General features: G+C 46.9%; 1 protein-coding gene across 1 annotated transcript in view; it reads right to left on the bottom strand.

Moving 5' to 3' along the window:
- The window catches only part of CAST (calpastatin), a 183870-nt gene that overhangs the window by 66175 nt on the left and 95234 nt on the right, over nt 1–22461 (bottom strand). The window contains exons 5-6 of the mRNA XM_082267356.1: nt 20957–21007; nt 6809–6922 (exon numbers count right to left, since the gene is read on the bottom strand). Coding sequence (XP_082123482.1) covers nt 6809–6922; nt 20957–21007 — 165 coding nt within the window. The remainder of the gene's footprint in view (nt 1–6808; nt 6923–20956; nt 21008–22461) is intronic.

Genomic DNA, 22461 nt, shown 5'->3' with positions numbered 1-22461 from the left:
CAGTTCACTGAGGGAACCATGAACGCCAACATGTACTGGGACATACTGAAGCAGAGCATGATCCCCCCTCCCTTTGAAGACTGGGCTGCAGGGCAGTATTCCAACATGATAATGACCCCAAACACACCTCCAAGACAACCACTGCCTTGCTAAAGAAGCTGAGGGTAAAGGGGATGGACTGACCAAGCATGTCTGCAGACCTAAAGCCTATTAAGCATCTATTGGGCATCCTCAAATGGAAGGTGGAGGACCGCAAGGTCTCCAATATCAACCAGCTCCGTGAAGTCATTATGGAGGAGTGGAAGAGGACTTCAGTGGCAACCTGTAAAGCTCTGGTGAACTCCATGTCCAAGATGGTTAAGACAGTGCTGGAAAAACTGAATTTTTGTAAAATCTTACCTGTAAAATTCCTTTCTCTGAGTCCTCCGACAGTCGCCGCCATCTTCATATTCGTCACAATGGGGTATTAGACTTTGCTCCGAAGGAGTAGCTAGGCAACAGAATATGTTAACATTAAAGCTTTTAACATATCCCACCCCCAGGGGGTGGTCCCCTCAGTCAATACCCTCCTACTTCCTGCATCCATATCTCAGTTTCAGTGGAATACCAGTAGAGTATACAACCAAACCCCAAAAGAGGGGCGGGGGCGGCGACTGTCGGAGGACTCAGAGAAAGGAATTTTACAGGTAAGATTTTACAAAAATTCAGTTTTCTCTTACGTCCTCCGACAGTCGCCGCCATCTTCATATTCGTCACAATGGGGACGTCCCAAAGCAGTGCAAACATGAGGGGTGGGAAACGCAGCCGCGCCGTAAGGCAACGCAGTCTCCACATCAAAGAAAGGAACCTTACCAAAGGAAGGAAACCAGCTGGGCAACATGAAAAAAACTTGCTCAACAGGAGCAACAACCCAGGAAAAGCAAATAACCCAGGGATAAAAAACATATCCCAAAACGCCAGGGGTCCAAAACAAGGGACCCTAAGGAACTGCCGCACTAAGAACCTTGCGGCCAAAGGAAGCATCTGCCGATGCCTGAACATCCACTCTGTAGAATTTTGTGAAAGTGTGTACGGTCTACCAGGTCGCCGCCTTACACACCTGGGCCACAGAAGCCCCATGACGACAGGCCCAAGACGTACTCAGAGATCTAGTAGAGTGCGCCTTCACAGGCATAGGGGGAACTTTTCCCCGCAAAGCATATGCCTGTTCAATGGTCTGTCTGATCCATTTGGCGATGGTAGAAGCCGACGCCGCCAAGCCCTTCCGAGGACCTTCCGGAAGAACAAACAAAGAATCCGTCTTGCGAAAAGACTCAGTCGATTTAAGGTAAACCCTTATCGCCCGAACAACATCCAAAGAGTGCAACCTCACCTCCTTCGGATGTTTAGGCTTCGCGCAAAGCGAAGGCAAGACAATATCCTCATTGAGATGAAATTCCGAAACTCGCTTCGGAAGAAAAGAAGGATTAGGTCGCAAGACCACCTTATCCAAGTGAATGACCATATACGGAGACTTGCAGGACAAAGCCGCCAGCTCCGATACTCTGCGAGCCGAAGTGATCGCCACCAAAAAGGCGACCTTTTTGGACAACATAGACAACGAGATCTCCCTGATCTGTTCAAAAGGAGCACGTTGTAACACAGATAGAACGAGATTCAAGTCCCAAAGAGGCAGAGGTTCCCTCCTAGGAGGGACCAGATGCCGCACCCCTTGAACAAAGGTGCCAACCAAGGAGTTAGAAGCCACAGGACGTTGAAAAAGAACGGCCAGCGCAGACACCTGACCCTTGATCGTAGCCAGCGCCAAACGCTGGTGACACCCGTTTGAAGGAAGGACAACACTCGAGAAACCGAGTACGTGCGAGGTGAAAACCCCCTGGACTCACACCAGGCAAAATAGGCCTTCCAAGTACAGTAATAGACCTTCCCTGAGGAAGGCTTCCTCGCGTTGATCAAAGTGCGAATGACCTCAGGGGAGAGACCCCTAGCCTTCAGGACCTCGGTCTCAACAGCCAGGCCGTCAAAGCCAGCGACTGTAAAGCAGGATGGAATATCGGCCCTTGAGACAGGAGATCTTCTCGAAGAGGTAGACGCCATGGGGCGTCGACCGCCAGATTCACGAGGTCTGCGTACCAGGACCGGCGAGGCTAGTCCGGCGCCACAAGAATCACCGTGCTGCGTTCCGATTGCAACCTGCGAAGGAACCTGGACAGCAATTGAATCGGTGGAAACGCATACATCAGTCTGTACTGATGCCACGGGACCACCAACGCGTCTGCCCGAGGGTCGCGCGTCCTTGCCACGAACCTTCTCACCTTGTTGTTCAGAAGAGACACGAACAGGTCCACATCTGGAAGACCCCACTCTGACCCCCTGATCCAGGGTCTGGCGACTCAGATAGTCCGCCTGCCAGTTCTCCACCCCCGGAATGTGAACTGCCGTTATCGCCGGGACATGAGTCTCGGCCCAAGACAGAATGTCGGCCACTTCCCGAGCCGCTCGGGCACTCCTGGTGCCCCCTTGGTGGTTGATGTAGGCCACCGCTGTGGCATTGTCCGTCTGCACCCGAACCGGACAGCCCTGCAGCCTGTCCGTCCAGCGACGAAGGCAGAGATTTATCACACGCAATTCCAGAATGTTGATCGGAAGGGAGGACTCCCCCTCCGACCAAGTTCCCTGGGCGGACAGAACGCCCAGAACGCCACCCCAGCCGGACAGGCTGGCATCCGTGGTGATCACTGTCCATGAGATAGGACGAAAGGACTTGCCCCCCGATACCATCGGGGACTGGAGCCACCACAGAAGATCCCTTCTGGTGCGATGGCTCAACGAGAGCTGAAGATCCAGAGATTGAGGTCACCCGTCCCACCTGGACAGGATCTCCCCTTGGAGACCCCGCGTGTGAAACTGGGCGAAGGGAATCGCCTCGAAGGCCGAGACCATCAATCCCAGACATCTCATGCTCGTCCGCAGAGACGAGTGCGGAACGTCCCTGAGGGACCTGACTTCCTCCTGAAGAGTCTTGAGTTTGTCTTCCGGCAGGAAGACCTTCGCCTGGACCGAGTCCAGGATCATTCCCAGGTAGGGAAGACGAACCGACGGACTCAGCGTCGACTTTGCAAAATTTATCGTCCAACCAAACTCCTGCAGAGTTTGCATCGTGACGGACAGGTCCTTTTCCAGACCCTGGCTGGTCGCAGACCGAACCAGAATGTCGTCCAGATACCCCAGGACAGAGATGCCCTGGGCTCTCAACAAAGCCAGAACGGGTGCAAGCACCTTGGTGAAAACCCGTGGAGCCGAGGCGAGACCAAAAGGTAACGCCACGAATTGGTAATGATCCTCCGCAATGGCGAATCGAAGGTACCTCTGGTGACCCTCGAAAATCGCGATGTGAAGGTACGCATCCTTCAAAATCGATGGAGGCCATGAATTCCCCCGGGACCAGGGCAGCCACCACTGACCGCAGGGATTCCATGCGGAACTTGCGAACCCGCACAAAGCGGTTCAGAGCCTTCAAGTCCAGAATTGGACGAACCTTGCCCTCCTTCCTGGGCACGGTGAACAGATTTGAATAAAACCCCCGAAATCTGTCCCGATGAGGCACCGGAACCACCACTCCCTGAGCCCTCAGCTCCCGCACCGCTAGGTGCAGATCCCACAAACGCTCCGGAGACAGTTGAAGATTTGAGGGAAAGAATCTGCTCTCCGGCCGAGAGAGAAACTCGATCTTGTAGCCAGATCAAACGATTTCCTGAACCCACTGGTCCCGCACGCGGGCCAGCCAGGGTTGAAGAAAACCGAACAAGCGTCCCCCCACCCCAGAACTGGGTGAGGGGGCCCCTTCAGGCCGCATTGTTATGGGCAGCGGGTCCGGACTGACCGGACTTCTGTTTACCAGACCACGGCTTCTTTTGGGAGCCTTGACCCTTGAATGGTTTGCCCTTGTAGTGCGACCAAAAGGCATGAAAGGACCCCTGAGGAGGCCGAAAATTAGTATGTTTCTTACCAGGAGCCCCCTTAGCCTTGGGGAAGTGGGGCAAGAGAGTGCTCTTACCGCCCGTGATCCCCTTTATCAACGTATCCAAGGATTCCCCAAAAAGGCGAGATCCATCATAAGGCAGATTGGCTAAGGTCTTGCGTGAAGATTGGTCCACAGACCAACACTTTAACCAAACCAGGCGGCGAGACAACACCGCCACGCTTTGTACACGTGCAGCCAACGGCACTAAATCCAAGTCCGCATCACACAGATACATGACACCCTGATGGATTTGATCCACCATATCCAATGTCGCCGGTGAGGCCGAATCAGCCACTAAGACGCGCCTAAGCACCTGCGTCCAACTTGCGACAGCCTGGGCTGCCATAAGAGAGGCAAACAGAGCTTTCAGCATCGAACCCGTAACAAATTAAGTATGACGGGCAAGAGACTCCATTCTCCTATCCGTGGCATCTTGGAACACCGGAGTATCCTCTGCAGGAATCGCAGTGGATTTATTCAAAACCGCAATTGCGTGATCCACCGGGGGTGGCACACACCACCGTTCATCAGTGGCAGGCGTGAAAGGATAACGCAGCCTAAACCTACTTGGCACAGCAAAAGGCTTGCGTAAATTGCGCCATTGTTCCTTAACAGCGCGCTGAAAATCATCAGTGCAGGGAAAGACCTGCGATGTCTTACGTCTTTTCTGCGTCCCATAAGCCGCCAGGACAGCAGGAGGACACAGTTCATCCTGCAAACGCAGCGTTTGTTTTATAGAAGCAACCAATTCATCCATGATTGCAAACTCTTCAGGCGAGCCAGGGGGAGAATTATCAACCCCCTCAACCTCAGCCTCAACCTCGGACCCCACGAGATCCAGGGAGGAACGGGACCCCGATAAGGAGACCCCAGTCATAGCAGCCCCATCGCCATCACCCTCAGAATCAGAGGAAACAGAAACTCTGGGTCTTTTAGTGGATTGAGCAGCCACCAGCATCTGCACCTGAGCAGCAAGGTTAGCCACCACTTCGGCTAAATCCCCCCCTGGGGGGGAAACAGCAGTCCCCTGGCTTCCCACCAAGGTGGCAGGAAATTTGCCCTCCTGAGAATCCATTGCCCCATAAAATTATGCCGGAGAATAAAGGATTAATTGCACCTTTAACAAGCGCGGCGAGCGCAGCCCACCGCACACACACACAAGCACAATGAGACCCCCACAGGGACAAAACTGAACACAGGCAATGGATATAGGAAGAACAGAAGGATAAAACCTGAAGAGACCCCTGCTGTTGCTGCCGCCTCGATCGGTGCACCCAGGAAAGAGGAAGTGATGAAATCAGGGCGCTCTATTAAAGCCTATGGAAGGCTACAAGAAAATGGCTGCCCGCAGTGAAAACATGCGGCCGGAGCGAGCGCAGTCAAAATGGCCGCTCCCCCACTACTGTGATGCATATAACACCACACATGTAAAAAACATGGCGGATCGCCGCAGCGATCGCTGTATCGTGCCCCAAACATGACAAAAACATGCCCCACAGCACACAGCCCTTCACACCTCACACAGGCTGACACAGTGTCACACAGCCCCCCCCCCCCCCCCTGCAGCCCACAGCGTGCAGCCAGAGCGATAGGGAGCCAAACGGTGTGAACAGAGGCAGGTTACACAGTCCCAGACTGACACCCCCCCGACAGACAGGTCCCCACATAGATACACTTACCTCTTAATGGCGTGGGGAACCCGCACAGGTGAACAAGTCGCTGCACATGAGGCAGGGAGAGTCGCATCCAGGACGCACAAAATCGGGGTTAAGAAACCGCACAGCGTCCAGTGAGGTAGCCACCTCACCAATCATCCCTGCACCGAACAGGGATGGGTCTTTCACTGTGCCAGGAGCGTTACCTGGCCGAACGCTCGAAGGCAGGCTGGGAAGCCACTGACCCACGACCTGCGACCAGGGGGATCAGCCCGAGACCCAGCCCGCACGAATCCTCTTCATCAGAAGAACTAACTAATGCTGACAAAAAGAACAGCTAAATAAAGAGAGAGAAAAAACTCAAACAAAAAATCAAAAAAGAAGAGAAAGGCTGAAGCAAAAAACCCCAGCATAGAGAGATCCAGCTACTCCTGACAAGCTAGACATTGAAACTGAGATATGGATGCAGGAAGTAGGAGGGTATTGACTGAGGGGACCACCCCCTGGGGGTGGGATATGTTAAAAGTTTTAATGTTAACATATTCTGTTGCCTAGCTACTCCTTCGGAGCAAAGTCTAATACCCCATTGTGACGAATATGAAGATGGCGGCGACTGTCGGAGGACGTAAGAGAAATAATGGTGGCCACACAAAATATTGACACTTTGGGTCCAATTTGGACATTTTCACTTAGGGGTGCACTCACTTTTGTTGCCAGCGGTTTATACATAAATGGCTGTGTGTTGAGTAAATTTTGAGGGGACAGCAAACTGACACTGTTATACAAGCTGTACACTCACTACTTTACATTGTAGCAAAGTATAATTTCGTCCGTGTTGTCACATGAAAACATATAATAAAATATTTACAAAAATAAGGAGGGGTGTAATCACTTTTGTGAGATACTGTATATAATCGATGTAAATACATACATAATTAGGATGATCAGAGGAAATTTTTTTTTATTTTAAGCAGGAATCAAACATCTGAATTTAGGCATTAACTGAAGGATAATAAGATTTGCTTTAAAATAATACTGTATATATTAGTGCTTTATTTTCTGCTACTCCTGTTGAGTGTACTGAAACCTGTTTTGGGTTGGTTTGATAAAACACAATGTTCTGACTTACTGCATCTTTTGGCTTCCCAGCATCTGCTTTCTTTGAATCTTGCTTTGTTGGGCCCTTTCCTGGACTGGGCCTTGCTGCTGTTGATGTTGTTGTTGTTGTTGCTGTGGGCTTTGGCTGAAAAAAAAAAAAAAAAACACAAAATTACTTCATGTATATATAACAACAACTAAATATGTAAAAGTGAAAATGGAAAAGGCAGTGAAGGACATGAAAAAAATGGGTTACAGAAAAGAGTTACATAACCTATCCTATAAAATGTATATGGCTAAAAAGGGCATTGATAAAAATAAATGATGAAATGTGTAGCCTGTAAGTCTGGGATCAGCAACCTTTTTCCACTTAAGGGCCACTTAAGGGAGGGCAGAGGGCAAAGGATTGGCCACCAGTGTTGTCTGTCAACTCTCTGCAGCTGATCTTTTCCCTGGCTTACTGTGTCAGGTCCTGCAGGCTTCTGTGTAGAGGCAGAACTTTGCTTCCTCATGTCAAGCGCCTTCAGCAAGAAGAACAGTGAGCAGTACAGCAGTGACATCTTCAGATCTCCTAAGACTAGCATTCAAAGGCAGCAGTGTCTCTGGTCTCACACTGCAGATATATAAATATGAAGCTATAGGCACACATAGTATGCTACTGAATTCCCAGACCAGTTCAAGGAAAGAAAATGAACATTTTCCAGGGTAATGCTTGAGCACAATTAACATATTTCAATGCTCCCTATTCCACAGCAAATCTTCACTTATTGAATTCAGGTTCACTTAGAAGTACAACTAAAATGCACTTGGATGACAGGCTAAATAAGTATGAGATGAGTTACTATGAAATATACAAAGCTCATAATGTAAACAACAAACGTCCTTTACTTCCCTGACTGGGCCTAACCCTTCTTTATTTGTGTCTCACATGCTCCCACTCCCAGACACTGCAGCACACAGTGGGAGGGTTTCAAACTGCCTTCCCAAGCTACTGTAAAGCAAGTAGTCAAAGTGTACATGTAGCATGCATCATCATTGCCACAGCATCACAGTAAGCTGCATTAGGTGAACTTCACTAGCAGGATCAACAGGTACATTGGATATTTGGAGGTTAGCTCAAGCTAACCTCAAACACACATCTATCTATCCCAAGAGCAAAGCTTCGACCTATTAAATTGCTAGTTAGGTACATTTTCCCCATTCCTGATTATTCATATACAGTGGGTATAGAAAATAATTACCCCCCTTTAAAATAATTATATTTTGTTGCTTTGAAGCCTGAATGAAGACAGACACTGTTTTTGCTTTATCCAGCTGTATTTACAAGTGCAACTCATAACATCCAAGTAAAAGCATTAAATACCAACACGTCCGGAAAAAAAAAAAAAAAAAAATCAGAGTTGGAAAAAGGATTACTCCCCTTATGTCAGTGTTCTGTTGGAGCACATTTTGCTTTAAGTACAGCCTTTAGTCTGTTGGGATATGTCTCTACAAGCTATATTTGTTCACTCTTCTTGCAGAACTGCTCAAGTTCAGTTAAATTTGATGGTGGCTGTTTGTAGACTGCAGTCTTCAAGTCATTCCACAGATTTCCAATGGGGTTTAAGTTGGGGCTCTAACTAGGCCATGCAAGGACATTCACCCTTTTCTCCTTCAACCACTGTGTGGTCACTTTTGCTGTGCGCTTTGGGTCATTGTCATGTTGGATGGTAAACCTTCTTCCAATTGACAACTTTCTGGCAGAGAGCAGCAGATTTTCCACAAGAATTCAACAGTATTTTGCCCCATTGATTTTTCTGCTATCTCCCCATAACAGAATATTACCATCTCCATGCTTTACTGTAGAATGGGGTTACTTGGATGGCGAGCTGTATTGGATTTCTGCCAGACATATTGTTTGGTGTTGAGGCCAAAAAAATTGATTTTTGACTTACCATAAAATCCTTTTCTCTTAAGAAAGGGACCTTGGTTTGGTGCAGTCGGTTCTTCAAGACCCTACTTTTGCGAGTATTGAGAGTATCCCCTGCCTACCTTATTACAGAAGGTGGCCTTCTTGGTTGCTATCACTCTGCACGCAGGGTGTCGGCACTGGCGACATTGTCCTGTCGTTCTCCCTATATGTTGGTTCAGGGAGCCAGGTGGTACTTCGCCCGAATCCGTCCTTCCCTCCGAAGGTGGGTTCTAGTGTTCACTTGCACGAGGCCATTGTGTTGCCATCTTGTGTCCTAAGCCCCCCCATCCTACGGAATGTGCGCTGCATACTCTGGATGGAGTTCGGGCACTCGAGAGGTACTTGGCGACTACTGCGTCTTCCCATAGTCAGGTTCGCTCTCTGTGCTCATGGATGGCCCAAGAACAGGGCTGCCTGTGTCTGCTGCGACTATTTACAGGTGGATCGGACAGTCGGTGGTGCAAGCTTCTTCAATTATGGGTCAGGTCCTACCTTTCCCTGTTTCGGCGCTTTCTATTGGGGCGCCTAGTGCTTCCTGGGCTTTTTGCCATACAGGCATCTGTGCTTCAGGTTGCAAGATGACTACCTGGTCGTTTGTTCACACCTTTGCCACGTTTTATAAGGTGGATGTGCTGGCATCTGCAGATGCCTCTTTTCGGCCGCAAGGTTTTTTGCTGGCTGCTGTTTGGAGGGCTTTTGGTCTTTCTTGAGGGCGTTTACTGTTTATTTCAGGTGGGCCTCATTTTTTGTTCTGATGAGTCCTATGTTGCCTGGTCGGCTATGTTTGGCCTTGGGGACTTGTTCTTTTCTGCTGTTCCCATCCCTCATTTTATGGCACTGCTATGGGACGTCCCTACTGATATGAATCAGAGAGCACTGCGGCCGTCAATGAACAATAGAGAAAACTGGATTTTTGACTGTAATGAATTTGAATGCATGTCAATGGGATTGCGGATGTCAGTGGATGACTATCCGCTGATATCCGATTTGCGTCCTTTCAGTTCTGTTCGGTTTTTTGGAACGGAACAGAACCCTATTTTTCTTCCGTTTAAAAAAACGGAAAGGATGCAAAATCGGATGTCAGCGGTGTCATCCGCTGACATCCGCAATCACATAGACATACATTATGTCCGTATATCATCCGCAAATGGATGGGATGATATGCGGACATACGGACAGGATGACACAAGTGTCATCCGTGTCCGTAAAAAAAAAAAAAAGTGCCGAAATAAACTGAGCGGCCATGTGAAAGAAGCCTTACCGTAAAATCCTTTTCTCGTAAGTTCATTGACGGATGCAGTACCCGCCCCTCTACTTTGAGTTGGGTTGGTGTTACGTTTCTGACACTACTTTGATACAAAACTGACATCCTATGCAGGAAGAGAGAGGGTGTACCCTCTGGGACTGCCCATAGGCGTAGCCAGAACTTTTCTGCCTAGTGTCCTACTCCTGTAGGGGCAGTATTACCCTACTGATATGAATCAGAGAGCACTGCGTCCGTCAATGAACAATAGAGAAAACTAAATTTTAGTCTTATCTGACCACCTTAAAAACGCACCTTGAAAATTCTGAGGCCACATGGTCATATGAGACTAAAATTTAATGATTTGGCCTCAACACCAAAGAATTTTTATAACTACCACTCAGGCTAAAAGAAGAAGGGACAGCACTCTGAGGCAACCAAAGTGCTATTGATTTGCAGCGTTGGTCAACAGTCTGAACATGTTTACTGTAGGTGAGTGCAAAGTGACCTGGTCAGTGTGCTGCTTCTCTCTCTCATTAGCCTGAGACTGAACAATAAGGGATATGCAGCACACTGATAAGGTCACAATGTACTCTCCAGTAAGCATGTTCAGATTGTTAACTAACACCGCACAAATCAATAGCTGGTTGGTGAATGGAGCAAACCAAAGGGCAGGCCGGTGACCAAGCTGCGTTGCTTGAAGTGACCCTGCTGCCAACATAAAATGCCAAAAAAATCTGTTACCTCAAAAGAAGAAAAATAAAATACTTACCTCTCATTCTCCTAACACGAACAAACACTGCTCTTTTGCTAGGAATCATCCCCAGAAGTCTGCTGAAAAACTAACACTTCTGGGAGTGTCAATCTTCTGTGCAGGGGGCATTAGAGGCAAGTATTATGATTTACATTCTACTTCTAAAGGTAACAGAAATTTTGTTTGCAGATACACATCTTTTCTGTATTTTTTTGGAGATACTAGCAAAGTGAGCCTTTGTTAAATGGGCTGTGTACAGAAGGGCGCATCTCTGCAGTGAAAGAGTCCAGAAGTGTGGTACAGTGGTAGCGAATGCGGAAGATTGTGTCAGTGCAGCAGGAGAGTGCAGAGGAAGTCATTGATGTAGTGGCAATCAAATTGAGAGCATGTTAGAGCAGGTGATCAGAGCAGGAGGGGATGGGAGTCAGGGAAGTGGTAAGAGTAGAGGATGGTGTGCAGAAGGTGGAGGATGGAGGTCAGCTTCAGTAGTAAGAGCATGGGAAGGGGGATACTGGAGTAAAGGTGCAGTGCCTCCATGTGGAGCTGTAAGCTGTGACTCCAGATGCAGTCCTTCTGGCTGGCAGGAGAGATCAGGCATGGGGTTAGTGATGTAAACTGTCTGGCTGTCAACTATAAGAGTTCTCATGGGAAAAAGGAGTCTCCACTGAAGCTTTATAACCAATCCTTGTTTGCACAACAACCCAATATTTTCAAAATCAAGTTGTCATAGAGACAGAAAGTGAGGTGAAATCTTCTGAACAGGGGTACAGACAGCAAAACAAATGGTACAGGGGTGGTAACCCTTCCCTATGCTATCCAAAAAACTTGAAATTATTTTGGCTGGAGCTACACTTAAAACATTTACCTGTTCCGACTTACAAACATATTTGGCTTAAGAACAAACCTACAGACCCTATCTTGTTCATAACCCAGGAACCGCCTGTACACTGCTCCCAAAGTGGGCCTGGTATTTAGTGACCCTGCTGCTGATCTCCACTAATCTGCAGAAATCTATAGCTACCAGCAACTAGTGAACAGCATAGGAATTCGCACATAACTGATAGGTTATTTGCGGCTCCTACGTGTCACATGATTTACAGAAGAGATTTGCAAATAAGTTATTATTAATGGGACACTTCATGTGCCGGGAGTGGTATGTCTGAGGATCACTTGAGTTCAGCAGCACTGTCACTAAATGCTGGGTACGGGTCCTGCTTTCTATCCATGCTAGAACCTGAGAAGACTTCTATGCAGCCAAGTAAAAGATCAGTCTCCTGGCCCTATGGAGGAGATCTTCTGCACATACAAAGGCAGCTGGCATTAAAAGATGTATTTGTCACAGATAAACAATGCTGCGGACCATCCACAGACTATGTGTCAGAACTGAACTGATCAGCACAGTGGGAGGAGGAGAAAGGTTACGAAACCATTCAGAAAATGCGGTTTGAAACTTTCCTTAGCCTTAAAGTTTAAGGTCAATCATAGGGTTGTTTTATGCATTTTTCAGTATATTGCATGTTGATCCCTTTAAAAATTAAAGTGCTCAATTTATTAAACTCTTAACTGCTTAAACAACCCATTTGCTAAAATAGTAAACATATAATATATCAGCTGAGGCTTAATAAACTGGAAGTTTCCTTAAATATATGAAAAGCAAATACTGACATGGATTTTAAGAAGCCTCTTCCTAAGTCTTAATAGTCCACACATAACAAGCAGTGCAGATCAGGCCCCATGCATGCTGTGCCATTCAATTGTTGTGCACTACTGCATACTTCTTAATGTGTTGCTTAGCACTTTGGTGTACTACAGTGAGAGTCTGTTGGCGCCTACTGTACTTATGCATCGGGGTGTCCTTCCAAAACAAAGTGCACTGCAACTCACCACACAAAAAGCCCAAAGCTAAAGTTGTGGGAAAATGTACATTAGCACAATGCTTAGATCTGAACTATACTTTTAAATACCTCAATCCTAATGACCTTCCTTGCGCTTACCTTAGATCAGCGGCTGATGTCGTCAAAGAGCCTGCACCACATTAGGTGGCACTCCAGGAGGGAAGCCTCCCTGAAGGCTTACAAGCAGACAGTTTTTGTATTTGGGCATAGAAAGAACTCACCTTCTCTGACAATCTGCACCCTGACATCTCCCTTTCACCCAGCGCTTAACCTCTTAATCTTCCTGCACAACTGACATTGATCCTTTGTGCCTCCTAACACCCCTGTCACTAAGCTCTTACATCCCAAACACTTTCCACCACTTAGTAAATTGTCACTGCAACTTCCACCACTAGCCCCCTGTCACATGCAGAGAAGAGGGAGGCAGAGTCTGGAGTTTCTAGGCCAGTGATGGCGAACCCTGGCACCCCAGATGATTTGGAACTACATTTCCCATGATGCTCAACTACACATGAGCATGAGCATCATGGGAAATGTAGTTCCAAAACATCTGGGGTGCCAAGGTTCGCCATCACTGTATCTAGGCTTTCTGCACACTTCCTCCTCCCTCTGGTGACATCACCTCCTCCATGGTGAGTCTATAGAAGTCATTCCTCCTGTCTCTGTGCACATTGTGTGTGCTCCTGGGCGAAGGGAAGAGGTGCTTTTCTGGGCTGAGAGGAAGAGAGAAGAGGGGGATGCCCACCACCCGCATTATTACAGATCCCTTCCAACGCAACAGACATTTTCAATAAGTCCAACATCCAAAAATATCCTTTATTTCTTTTACTTTTAATGCAAGCATTTTATTTATACTCAAAGTGCATCAATATTTATCACTCCTCCCACCTAAACCATTAAACCCTTTATATTATTATTTTGAACATGCAACCTATATATGAGGCTGAAACTAGAGGGGAAACCAAAAATCCATTTTACTTCCTATATGCTTCTTTTACAATAAGGAAAGAATAAGATATAATGGGACTAAAGCACAGAACTTCTGCTTCATCTGTATGCCATCATGGAAAGGACAGCCATGCATGGAAAATGAGGTTGTTATATGACTAGAATTCCACACTTTGGTACCATCAAAACAGATAGGCACAGCTGAGTTACATCGTACAGTGAAGAGATCACAAACAAATAAGAACATACATAATTTATATTTAGGCCTCGTTCACATGGGCGCTGAGGCCTATATAATATGAACTGGACATTTTTAGCAATGTGTCTAGACTCCTGGTGCTGCGTGCAAGGAGTCTATAGAAGTCTATTAGGATGCTGCAGCTGTGCAGACTCAGCTACTGGTTTCTAATGTACAGGCATGCAGGTATGGGTGAGCAGCTCTGAACTCACACTGTGTTTGGAGACACTCACCCACACACCGGTTACATGAGAACTAGTGGCTGTGTCTGTGCAGCTACTGCATCCTAATAGACTTCAGCACCTGGAGTCTGGAAAAGCTTCAAAAAACGGCTTGTTCACGGTATATGAGCCTCAGCATCCATGTGAACGAGGCCTTAAAGCAACCTTTCTCAAGCTTATTAACACAGATGAACCTTTGAAATAAACTTTCTGGTCTCAGGGACCCCCTGCTAAAAATGATCTACAACTCGTGGTACATTAGTTCCCCCCCCTTACAGTCAGCTATTGAGGTCAGTGAGAACTTATCATTGAGGCAGAAATTGCACATTGCTCAAGGAACCCCTAGAAATCTCTAGAGGAACCCTAGGGTTTCATTGAACCCTGGCTGAGAAACCCTGCCTTAAAGTAATTGTAAATGCTGAAGGTTTTTTACCTTTGTGCATTCTATGCACGAAGGTAAAATCTTCCATGTGCTGCTCCCTCAAAACCTAAACACTTTCAATATGTATGCAGTCATGCAGACCCTTGTACTACATAGTTGAAGGTAAATCTAAAGGAAAAAGAATAAAAAAATTGTATAATGTATGGCCAGGCTAATACTTACCTGAGCCCCCTCTCGATCCAGTGATCACTGCATTAGTGCCCCTAACGACATCAGTTTCAGTTGGTTAGTGTCCTTCCCAGATAGTGTGTTAGTGTCAGATTGTCCGCCACCCTAATACAGTCCAACTATATTATGCTGATCACACCATTACAGTATAGCGTCTATAGCCGTATAAATTCCAATATTATATATATATATATATATATATATATATATATATATATATATATATATATATATATATATATATATATATATATTAAAATGGATTTTTGTAAAATCTTACCGTAAAATCCTTTTCTCTTAAGCTCATTGACAGACGTAGTCCTCGTTGATTCAACACACTCGGGTTATGCTGCCCTCTACAGGAGTAGGACTAGACAGGAAAGAAAACGTTCTGGCCACACCCTAGGGGCAGTCCCAGAGGGTATATCCTCTCACTTCCTGCTCTAGCAAATCAGTTATGTCACAAAGCAGTGTCTAGAGAATTTAACCCAACCCAACTCAAAAACAGAGGGGCAGGTACTACGTCTGTCAATGAGCTTAAGAGAAAAGGATTTTACGGTAAGATTTTACAAAAATCCATTTTTCTCTGTCGCTCATTGACAGACGTATTCCTCGTTGATTCAACACACTCGGGACGTCCCAAAGCAGTACCACAAATGAGGGGTGGGAAAATGGAAAACAAATCCATCTAGAAGGCCCAACCGGTGCCAACTAGAAGTTTCCAATGCTCATCAATTAAAGATGAGATTCAACAGAAAATTCCAACAGAAAACAACCCTCGAGGTAGACCACCGGTCTCCTCAAATTGCGGCCTGCAAACCTTGCGGCCAAATGAGGCATCCACCGATGCCATCACCTAAATCTTATAAAATTTTGTAAAGGTATGTACCGACGACCAGGTGGCCGCCTTACATACCTGGACCACTGATGCCTGATGGCGGAAAGCCCAGGAGTACTGAGCGCTCGAGTGAAGTGCGCCCTAACAGGGAACGGAGGATTCCGAACCTTACTAGAATAAGCCTGTACCACCGTCTGTCTAATCCATTTGGAGATAGTCGCGGCAGATGCAGGCAACCCCTTTCTGGGGCCATCCGTGATCACAAAAAGTGAATCCGTCTTACGGAATGATTCCTTAGCCTTCAGGTATACCCTGATTGCCCGAACCACATCCAAGGAATGCAACGCATGTTCCTGATGATGATTGGGCTGAGGACACAAGGAAGGTAGTACAATATCTTCATACAGATGAAGCCTGAAACCACCTTTGGAAGAAAGGATGGCTTAGGATGAAGAACTACCTTATCCCTCTGAATCACTAAATATGGGGACTGGTCTGACAATGCAGCCAGTTCTGACACCCTGCGTGCCGAAGTAATAGCCACCAAGAAGGCCACCTTCTGGAATAAAGTAAACAAGGGAATCTCCCTGATGCTTTCAAAAGGAGGTTTCTTCAGAACCGAGAACCAAATTAAAATCCCAGGGCGATAAGGGCGCACGGACTGGTGGAGCCAGGTGCCGCACCCCCTGGATGAAATTCCGCACCAAGGACTTAATAGCCAAAGGCTTCTGAAAGAAGATTGCTAATGCTGAAACCTGACCCTTGATGGTGCTCAAGGCTAGTTTCTGCTCAACCCCCTTTCGCAGAAAGGCCAATATTCGTGTCACCGAATAGGTACGTGGAGGAATTTCTAAAGATTCGCACCACGCGATATAAGTCTTCCATGTGCGATAATCGACCTTGCTGGAAGTCGCTTTCCCTGCTTTAATTAGCGTAGGAATAACTGAAGCTGACAACCCTCTGTCCTTCAGTACCTGGGTCTCAATAGCCAGGCCATTAAACCCAGCGATTGTAAAGCACAATGGAAGATCGGTCCTTGAGACCACAGACACTCCCTGAGAAGAAGTTCCCAAGGAACGTTCGCGGCTAGCATGTCCAAGTCGGCCGGACCGGCTTGACGAGGCTAGCCTAGAATTTCCAGGACAACTGGAGTTCCCTCCATCTCCATCCTGCGGAGAAATCTCAGCAGCAATCTGAGATGAGGGAATTCCTTTGATAGCTGACACTGCCTTTACAGGCCGTTCAGCGCGTCTGCTGCGTCCACTGGAGCATCGTGGGCGCGCGTTACCAATCTCCGCGCCTTCGGGATGCTGTGAAGAAGGCACAGATGGTGAAATCCTTGGCGAATGACTTACGTCATCACCCTGATATTGCCTGACTGGATCCGAACCAGGCTGCCCTAGAGCTATCTGGCCCTGGCAATCCGACAAAGTCTGATCGTTCTGTTCCCACACATTCTTTAGACACCTGATTCCTATCACGAGTGGTGATTTCTCCTGGTTAAACATTAGAGACCGAAGTCACCCGGCTAGAGGCTCCTTGGTCTGTCCGTTCAACCGGATCCGATTCTTGTGGGGAACTGATGCTAATCTTTGGAAAAGGTAAAGAAAATGATCTGTTCAGGGAACGGTAACTACCGCTCCCTGTAGTACTTACCCTGACCCAGCATTTTAACCACAGCACACGTCTGAGGATTACCGCTGACATAGATGCATGCCCTAATAGGGGGGTAGCATCCAAGGCTGCGTCACAGACAACCTGTAGTCCTTATATAATCTGTTCCATCAAAACAGATGTTGCCTGGGGGATACCTTTCCCCTTCAGGTCCTGGCGCACCAATCTCGCCCATTCCGTAAATGTCTGAGAACTAGATCAAATGACAATAACTGGTCTAAAGGCTGATCCTATCAGGGAAAGATAGTGCGGGACTCCGCTTCTACCTTCCGATCCACCGAATTCTTAAAGGACGAAGCGTCCTCCACTGAAAAAAACCGTGGCTTTATTCAGTCTGGCAATAGGTGGATCCACCACTGGTGATACCGTCCATTTCTTAATGAGGGATTCCTCAAACGGATAGCGTCTAGTAATGCGCTTGGAACTGGTAAAGGTACGCTTAGAATGATCCCATACCTCTTTAATCTTTTTACCCAAACACTTGGGTAAAGAAAAAACCTTCACCGTCCTGGTGGGTCTGCTAGTACCAAAGGGAAATTCCTTTTTTTTTGCCTCTGCCGGAAAAACCTCAAGTCTTAAGGTTTCCCGAACCGCACAACTAGTGCGTCCACCAATGCTTCTTCCTGATTTATGGCGGAAGCATGAACGTTCTCCTCACTGTCTGAGGGAACCTTACCTGAGATAACAGCCCCTGCAGAGGGGCCTGCAGCTGCAATAACCATCTCAGCATCTGAATCTGAAGTCTCAGACGATATAGGTGTAGGCGGGGGTCGCTTTCTTGACCCCCGTTCCTGACAGGCCGTCTCCACCCGAGCCACCAAAGACTTCAAAACTGCTGTGAATGCATCCATACTCTGTGCACTGGCGGGTCCCGCGGCCCCCCCCCCCCCCCCCCGAGGGAAGCCGGTGGGGGTACCTGTGTGGCAGGGTCCATGATAATTCCAGATACTGCCCGGAAAAATCAATTTGCCAAAAAGAAATAAAACTTTATTTTTTTTTTTTTCAGACCCCTAGCGCCACAAAGCCCCTCAGTGTTGCCTGCTTAGGGACCCCTATAGAGCGAGAGAGAGAGATAGACCCCAAAGCTCACCACTTACTGCTCAGAGTTTCAAAATGCAACTTGTTTCAGCATTGTCTAGAACAGACAGGAAGTCTTTTGGCTGGCTTCCCGGGAAGAAAGGAGGCGGCTGCGCCCCTCTGCACGCCTTCCGGCGCCTCCCCTAGCTCCACGAGGTGTTTTAGTCACCTCAAACATGGCCGCCCCCATGCTGGAGACACGAGGCTACGCCAAAATGGCGGCCTCGTGCGATCTACCAGACAATGGCGGCGGCCTGCACAGAATAGCGGCATGTCTGCAGAAGGATCTCAGCCTCACAACCCTTCACCCTCATGGTGGTCGGCGGTACCGGACCCTGGCGGGCCGTATGCGGTCCGTGGCCGTCGGGAGGCATCTGCTTAGCTGGAGGAATGATCTGGAATGCAGTATACATATCTAGACATCGCCCTGTGGCTTCTGACAGGTAGGATACTTTATACTAGCACAGTAAAGTTCTAGTACTGCCACTGACTTCATCATTTTAACATCTTTGCAATTAGATTGTCAGCTCCCAAACCAAGCCTCCTGGCTTTTTGTTCACAAAAATCACACTCAACCAGGGGGATCCGTGACATGTTATAGGATAGAGGGAAGACCCATCCTTACCATTTCAGAGAGGGGCCCACGTTCACCACAAACCTGTCAGGGGGAAAAGGGGGAACATACTACTCACCATACCGAAACCAGGCGGGCGCCAACTCCTGACAGTAGGAGACGTTTAACTCGCAGGGTCAGTCCCCGTCCAGTGGGACTATGTCGCGGCCGACCCAGCGCAGAGCTATGGCCTGCACGCGCTCGTAGGCTGAACTGGGGTGACCACTGGATCTCAACATCCAGCCCGTCGCCCAGTTCAGCTTTCTTGCTTGAAGATCTCACAGGAACACTGGAGAAAAAAAGCTGTCTAAAAAATCTTTTCTAAGAAAAAAATCCTGCCAGGACCGAAGATCCCAGCAAGGTATCTAGGTCCTTACTCCTAACTAGACAGAAAAAAACTGATTTGCTAGAGCAGGAAGTGAGAGGATATACCCTCTGGGACTGCCCCTAGGGTGTGGCCAGAACGTTTTCTTTCCTGTCTAGTCCTACTCCTGTAGAGGGCAGCATAACCCGAGTGTGTTGAATCAACGAGGACTACGTCTGTCAATGAGCGACAGAGATATATATATATATATATATATATATATATATATATATATATATATATATATATATATATATATATATATAGTAGATTTTAGGCGCTGTAACTTTTGCACAAACCAATTAATATACATATATTAGGTTTTTTTTTTTTTGTTTTACCAAAGACATCAAGCAGAATACATTTTGGCCCAAATTCATGAAGAAATTAGATTTTTTTTTTTGGATAGGTTTTAGAACAGCAAGTAGAAAATAAAAAAGTTTGCCTTTTAGTTATATTTTAACAGAAAAAAAAAATAAAAATGATATTTAACCACTTGCCGACCGCCAGCAGTACATATACTGCGACAGGTTGGCTCTGTCCTGCGAAACGACGTAACTGTATGTCGCGGCGCAGGAACGCAAGTGGGGGCACGCGTGCCCCTTCGCCACAGGGGGACTCAATCAGCGGGTCCAGCGGCCACGATTGCCGTGGGGCACCCGCGATCGCTCCCTGTGGAGACAGACAGCAGACCACTGTTCTGTCAGTAATGAACACAGGGATCCTGTGTTCCCCCTATTAAGAGCCGGTTCACACTGAGGCGATCCGACTTGCCGGGGCGACCTGTGAAGTCGCGGTGCACAGCGCGCACCGCGACCTCGGAGCGACATGCATGGACTTCATATCATTGAAGTCAATGCAGGTCGCTCCAGGTCGCCCCAAAGTATTACAGGAGCCTTTTTCTAGAATGGGTCCTGTGCTAATCTATGGCAGGCAACCCATGGCGACTTGTCAGGCGAACAAGTCGCCTGACAAGTCGCCCCAGTGTGAACCGGCTCTTAGGAACACAGGTCTCTCTGCCTATTTACTAAATACAACCCCCTAGGGACACATTTAACCGTTTGATCGCCCCTGGTGTTAACCCCTTCCCTGCCAGTGTCATTAGTACAATAACAGTGCATATTTTTAGCACCGATTACTGTAGTAATGTCATTGGTCCCCCTAAAGTGTCAAAAATGTCAGGTGTCCAATCTGTCCGCCGCAATGACGCAGCCATGCTAAAAAAAAATTGCTGATCGCCGCCATTACTAGTAAATAAATAAAAATTACATAAATCTTTCCCCTAGTTTGTAGACGCGATAACTTTTGCGTAAACCAATTAATATACACTTATTGGGATTTTTTTTTACCAAAAATACGTAGCAGAACACTAATTGGCCTAAAATGATGAAAAAAAATGTGATTTTTAGTTTTTTTTTTTTTTTTTATTGGGAATGTTATATAGCAGAAAGTAAAAAATATTGTTTTTCTTTTTTTTTTTCAGAATGGTCGCTCTTTTTTTTGTTTATAACGCAAAAAAAAAAATAAAAAAAAATCGCAGAGGTGATCAAATACCACCAAAAGAAAGCTCTATTTGTGGGGCAAAAAAGGGACATCGATTTTATTTGGGTACAGCGTCACACGACCACGCAGTTGTCAGTTAAACTCACGCAGTGCCGTATCGCAAAAAATGGCCTGGTCTTTAAGGGGGCAAATCCTTCCGGTCCAGAACTGGTTAAACATGATGATGAGTATTTGTTATTGCATTACTCACTTTTGTTGTTTGTGTAGATTTGGGCGGTTCAGGTTTTGGTGTTGTTTTTGCCTAAAATAATGCATTAATAATGTTAGACACCCCATTGTAAACATCAGAAAATAGCACAGAACATTAATTCCACATGCAAACACACAAATTATTAGTAATGCTCACTTGAATGAGCTATCCTATGCGCAACAAGTGCAACAGAAACTCTCGCACCTTTTTGGGCATGAAGCGTTACGCATTTTGGCATGTTTTTAGTGAGGCAAAACACACATCCACTAACCACGTTTGGGGTGCTATTAAGAATGAATGCCACCCTAAGTGTAATGTGTATTTTCACGCAATTTCAGTGCGATTCAGAACAACGGACAAAATTATGCGAGTCTGCATTGCTCAAATGTGACCCAAGAATCAAACATTTCACAAGACTCGTTTTTAAATGGCTTTTTTTTTTTCTTTTTTTAAGGTGGTGGCATTTTTAAGCTCTTTTGCTTGTCCATTACACAGAACAGTCTGCTAATGCCTGTAATGCCCATGTCTCTCACACTTGCAGTTCCTTGGCGTTATGCAGCAAAGGAATGGAGAGTCACGGGAATATCAAACCCACCCATGTCACAGGTTGTATTTCAAATTAACTGAATGTGGGCAGTGTGGAGGGTAAGAGGACTTTTGTGGCTTTAGGTATGCTTTAAAGCAGGCATGTCCAACCTGCGGCCCGAGGGCCGCATGTGGCCCGGAACCACAGGCAATGCGGCCCACTGCCCCCTGACAATTTTTTTTTTTGCTTGGGAGGAAGGAAGTCGAGTCGGGGGCATGGCCACAGCAGCTTCCAACTAACAGTAGGCAGAGGCTGCCTCAGAGGGGATGGGAGCATGTGCAGTGTTTCTGACTCCTACCACCATGACCACTTCAAATCACTGAAGTGATCATGGTGGTTAGAGTGTTCCTTTATTATCTCTCAGAAAAAGTAAACCTCTGTATACTGATTTCATTTCATTCGATCATCCTCTAGTTGTGTTAAATTAGTGCAGGGGGCACGGTGGCGCAGGAAGGGCGCGGCAGCATTTTATTACTTTATATGCGGCCCAAGAAAATTTCTCTACACTCAATGTGGCCCAGAGAAGCCAAAAGGTTGGACACCCATGCTTTAAAGAGAACCAGTCAGGAATAGGCATTTGTAAAAGTCTGAACCTCCATAACCTGGTGTTCCAATCAGGTTATATTATCATTAGGTGCCCCAGTGTATCAAAACATTGTGGAATTAGTGGCCTTTCTTCACTGAGAGGTTACCTATTTCCTGTGAAGCAAATCAGTCGCTGCTACCTGGTGTCTTTAAACAAGGTGAATGGTCACCTCACTGTAGCCAATGCAAGCAGTACTGGCATCACAACACTAGCACTGCATGCAGTAGGAGAGACAATCATTGAATGCTGGCCTCTTCCCTGTCCAACACCACCCCTCTCATCATCACACCACTCCATGCTCACCCATACAGCCACCCATAATGCTGACCACTC

This window comes from Pelophylax lessonae (genome assembly GCF_965119305.1).
Source record: "Pelophylax lessonae genome assembly, chromosome: 1".
Lineage (NCBI taxonomy): Eukaryota > Metazoa > Chordata > Amphibia > Anura > Ranidae > Pelophylax > Pelophylax lessonae.
Note: the sequence above shows the minus strand (reverse complement) of the source record. Positions and strands in the feature narration are given on the sequence as shown.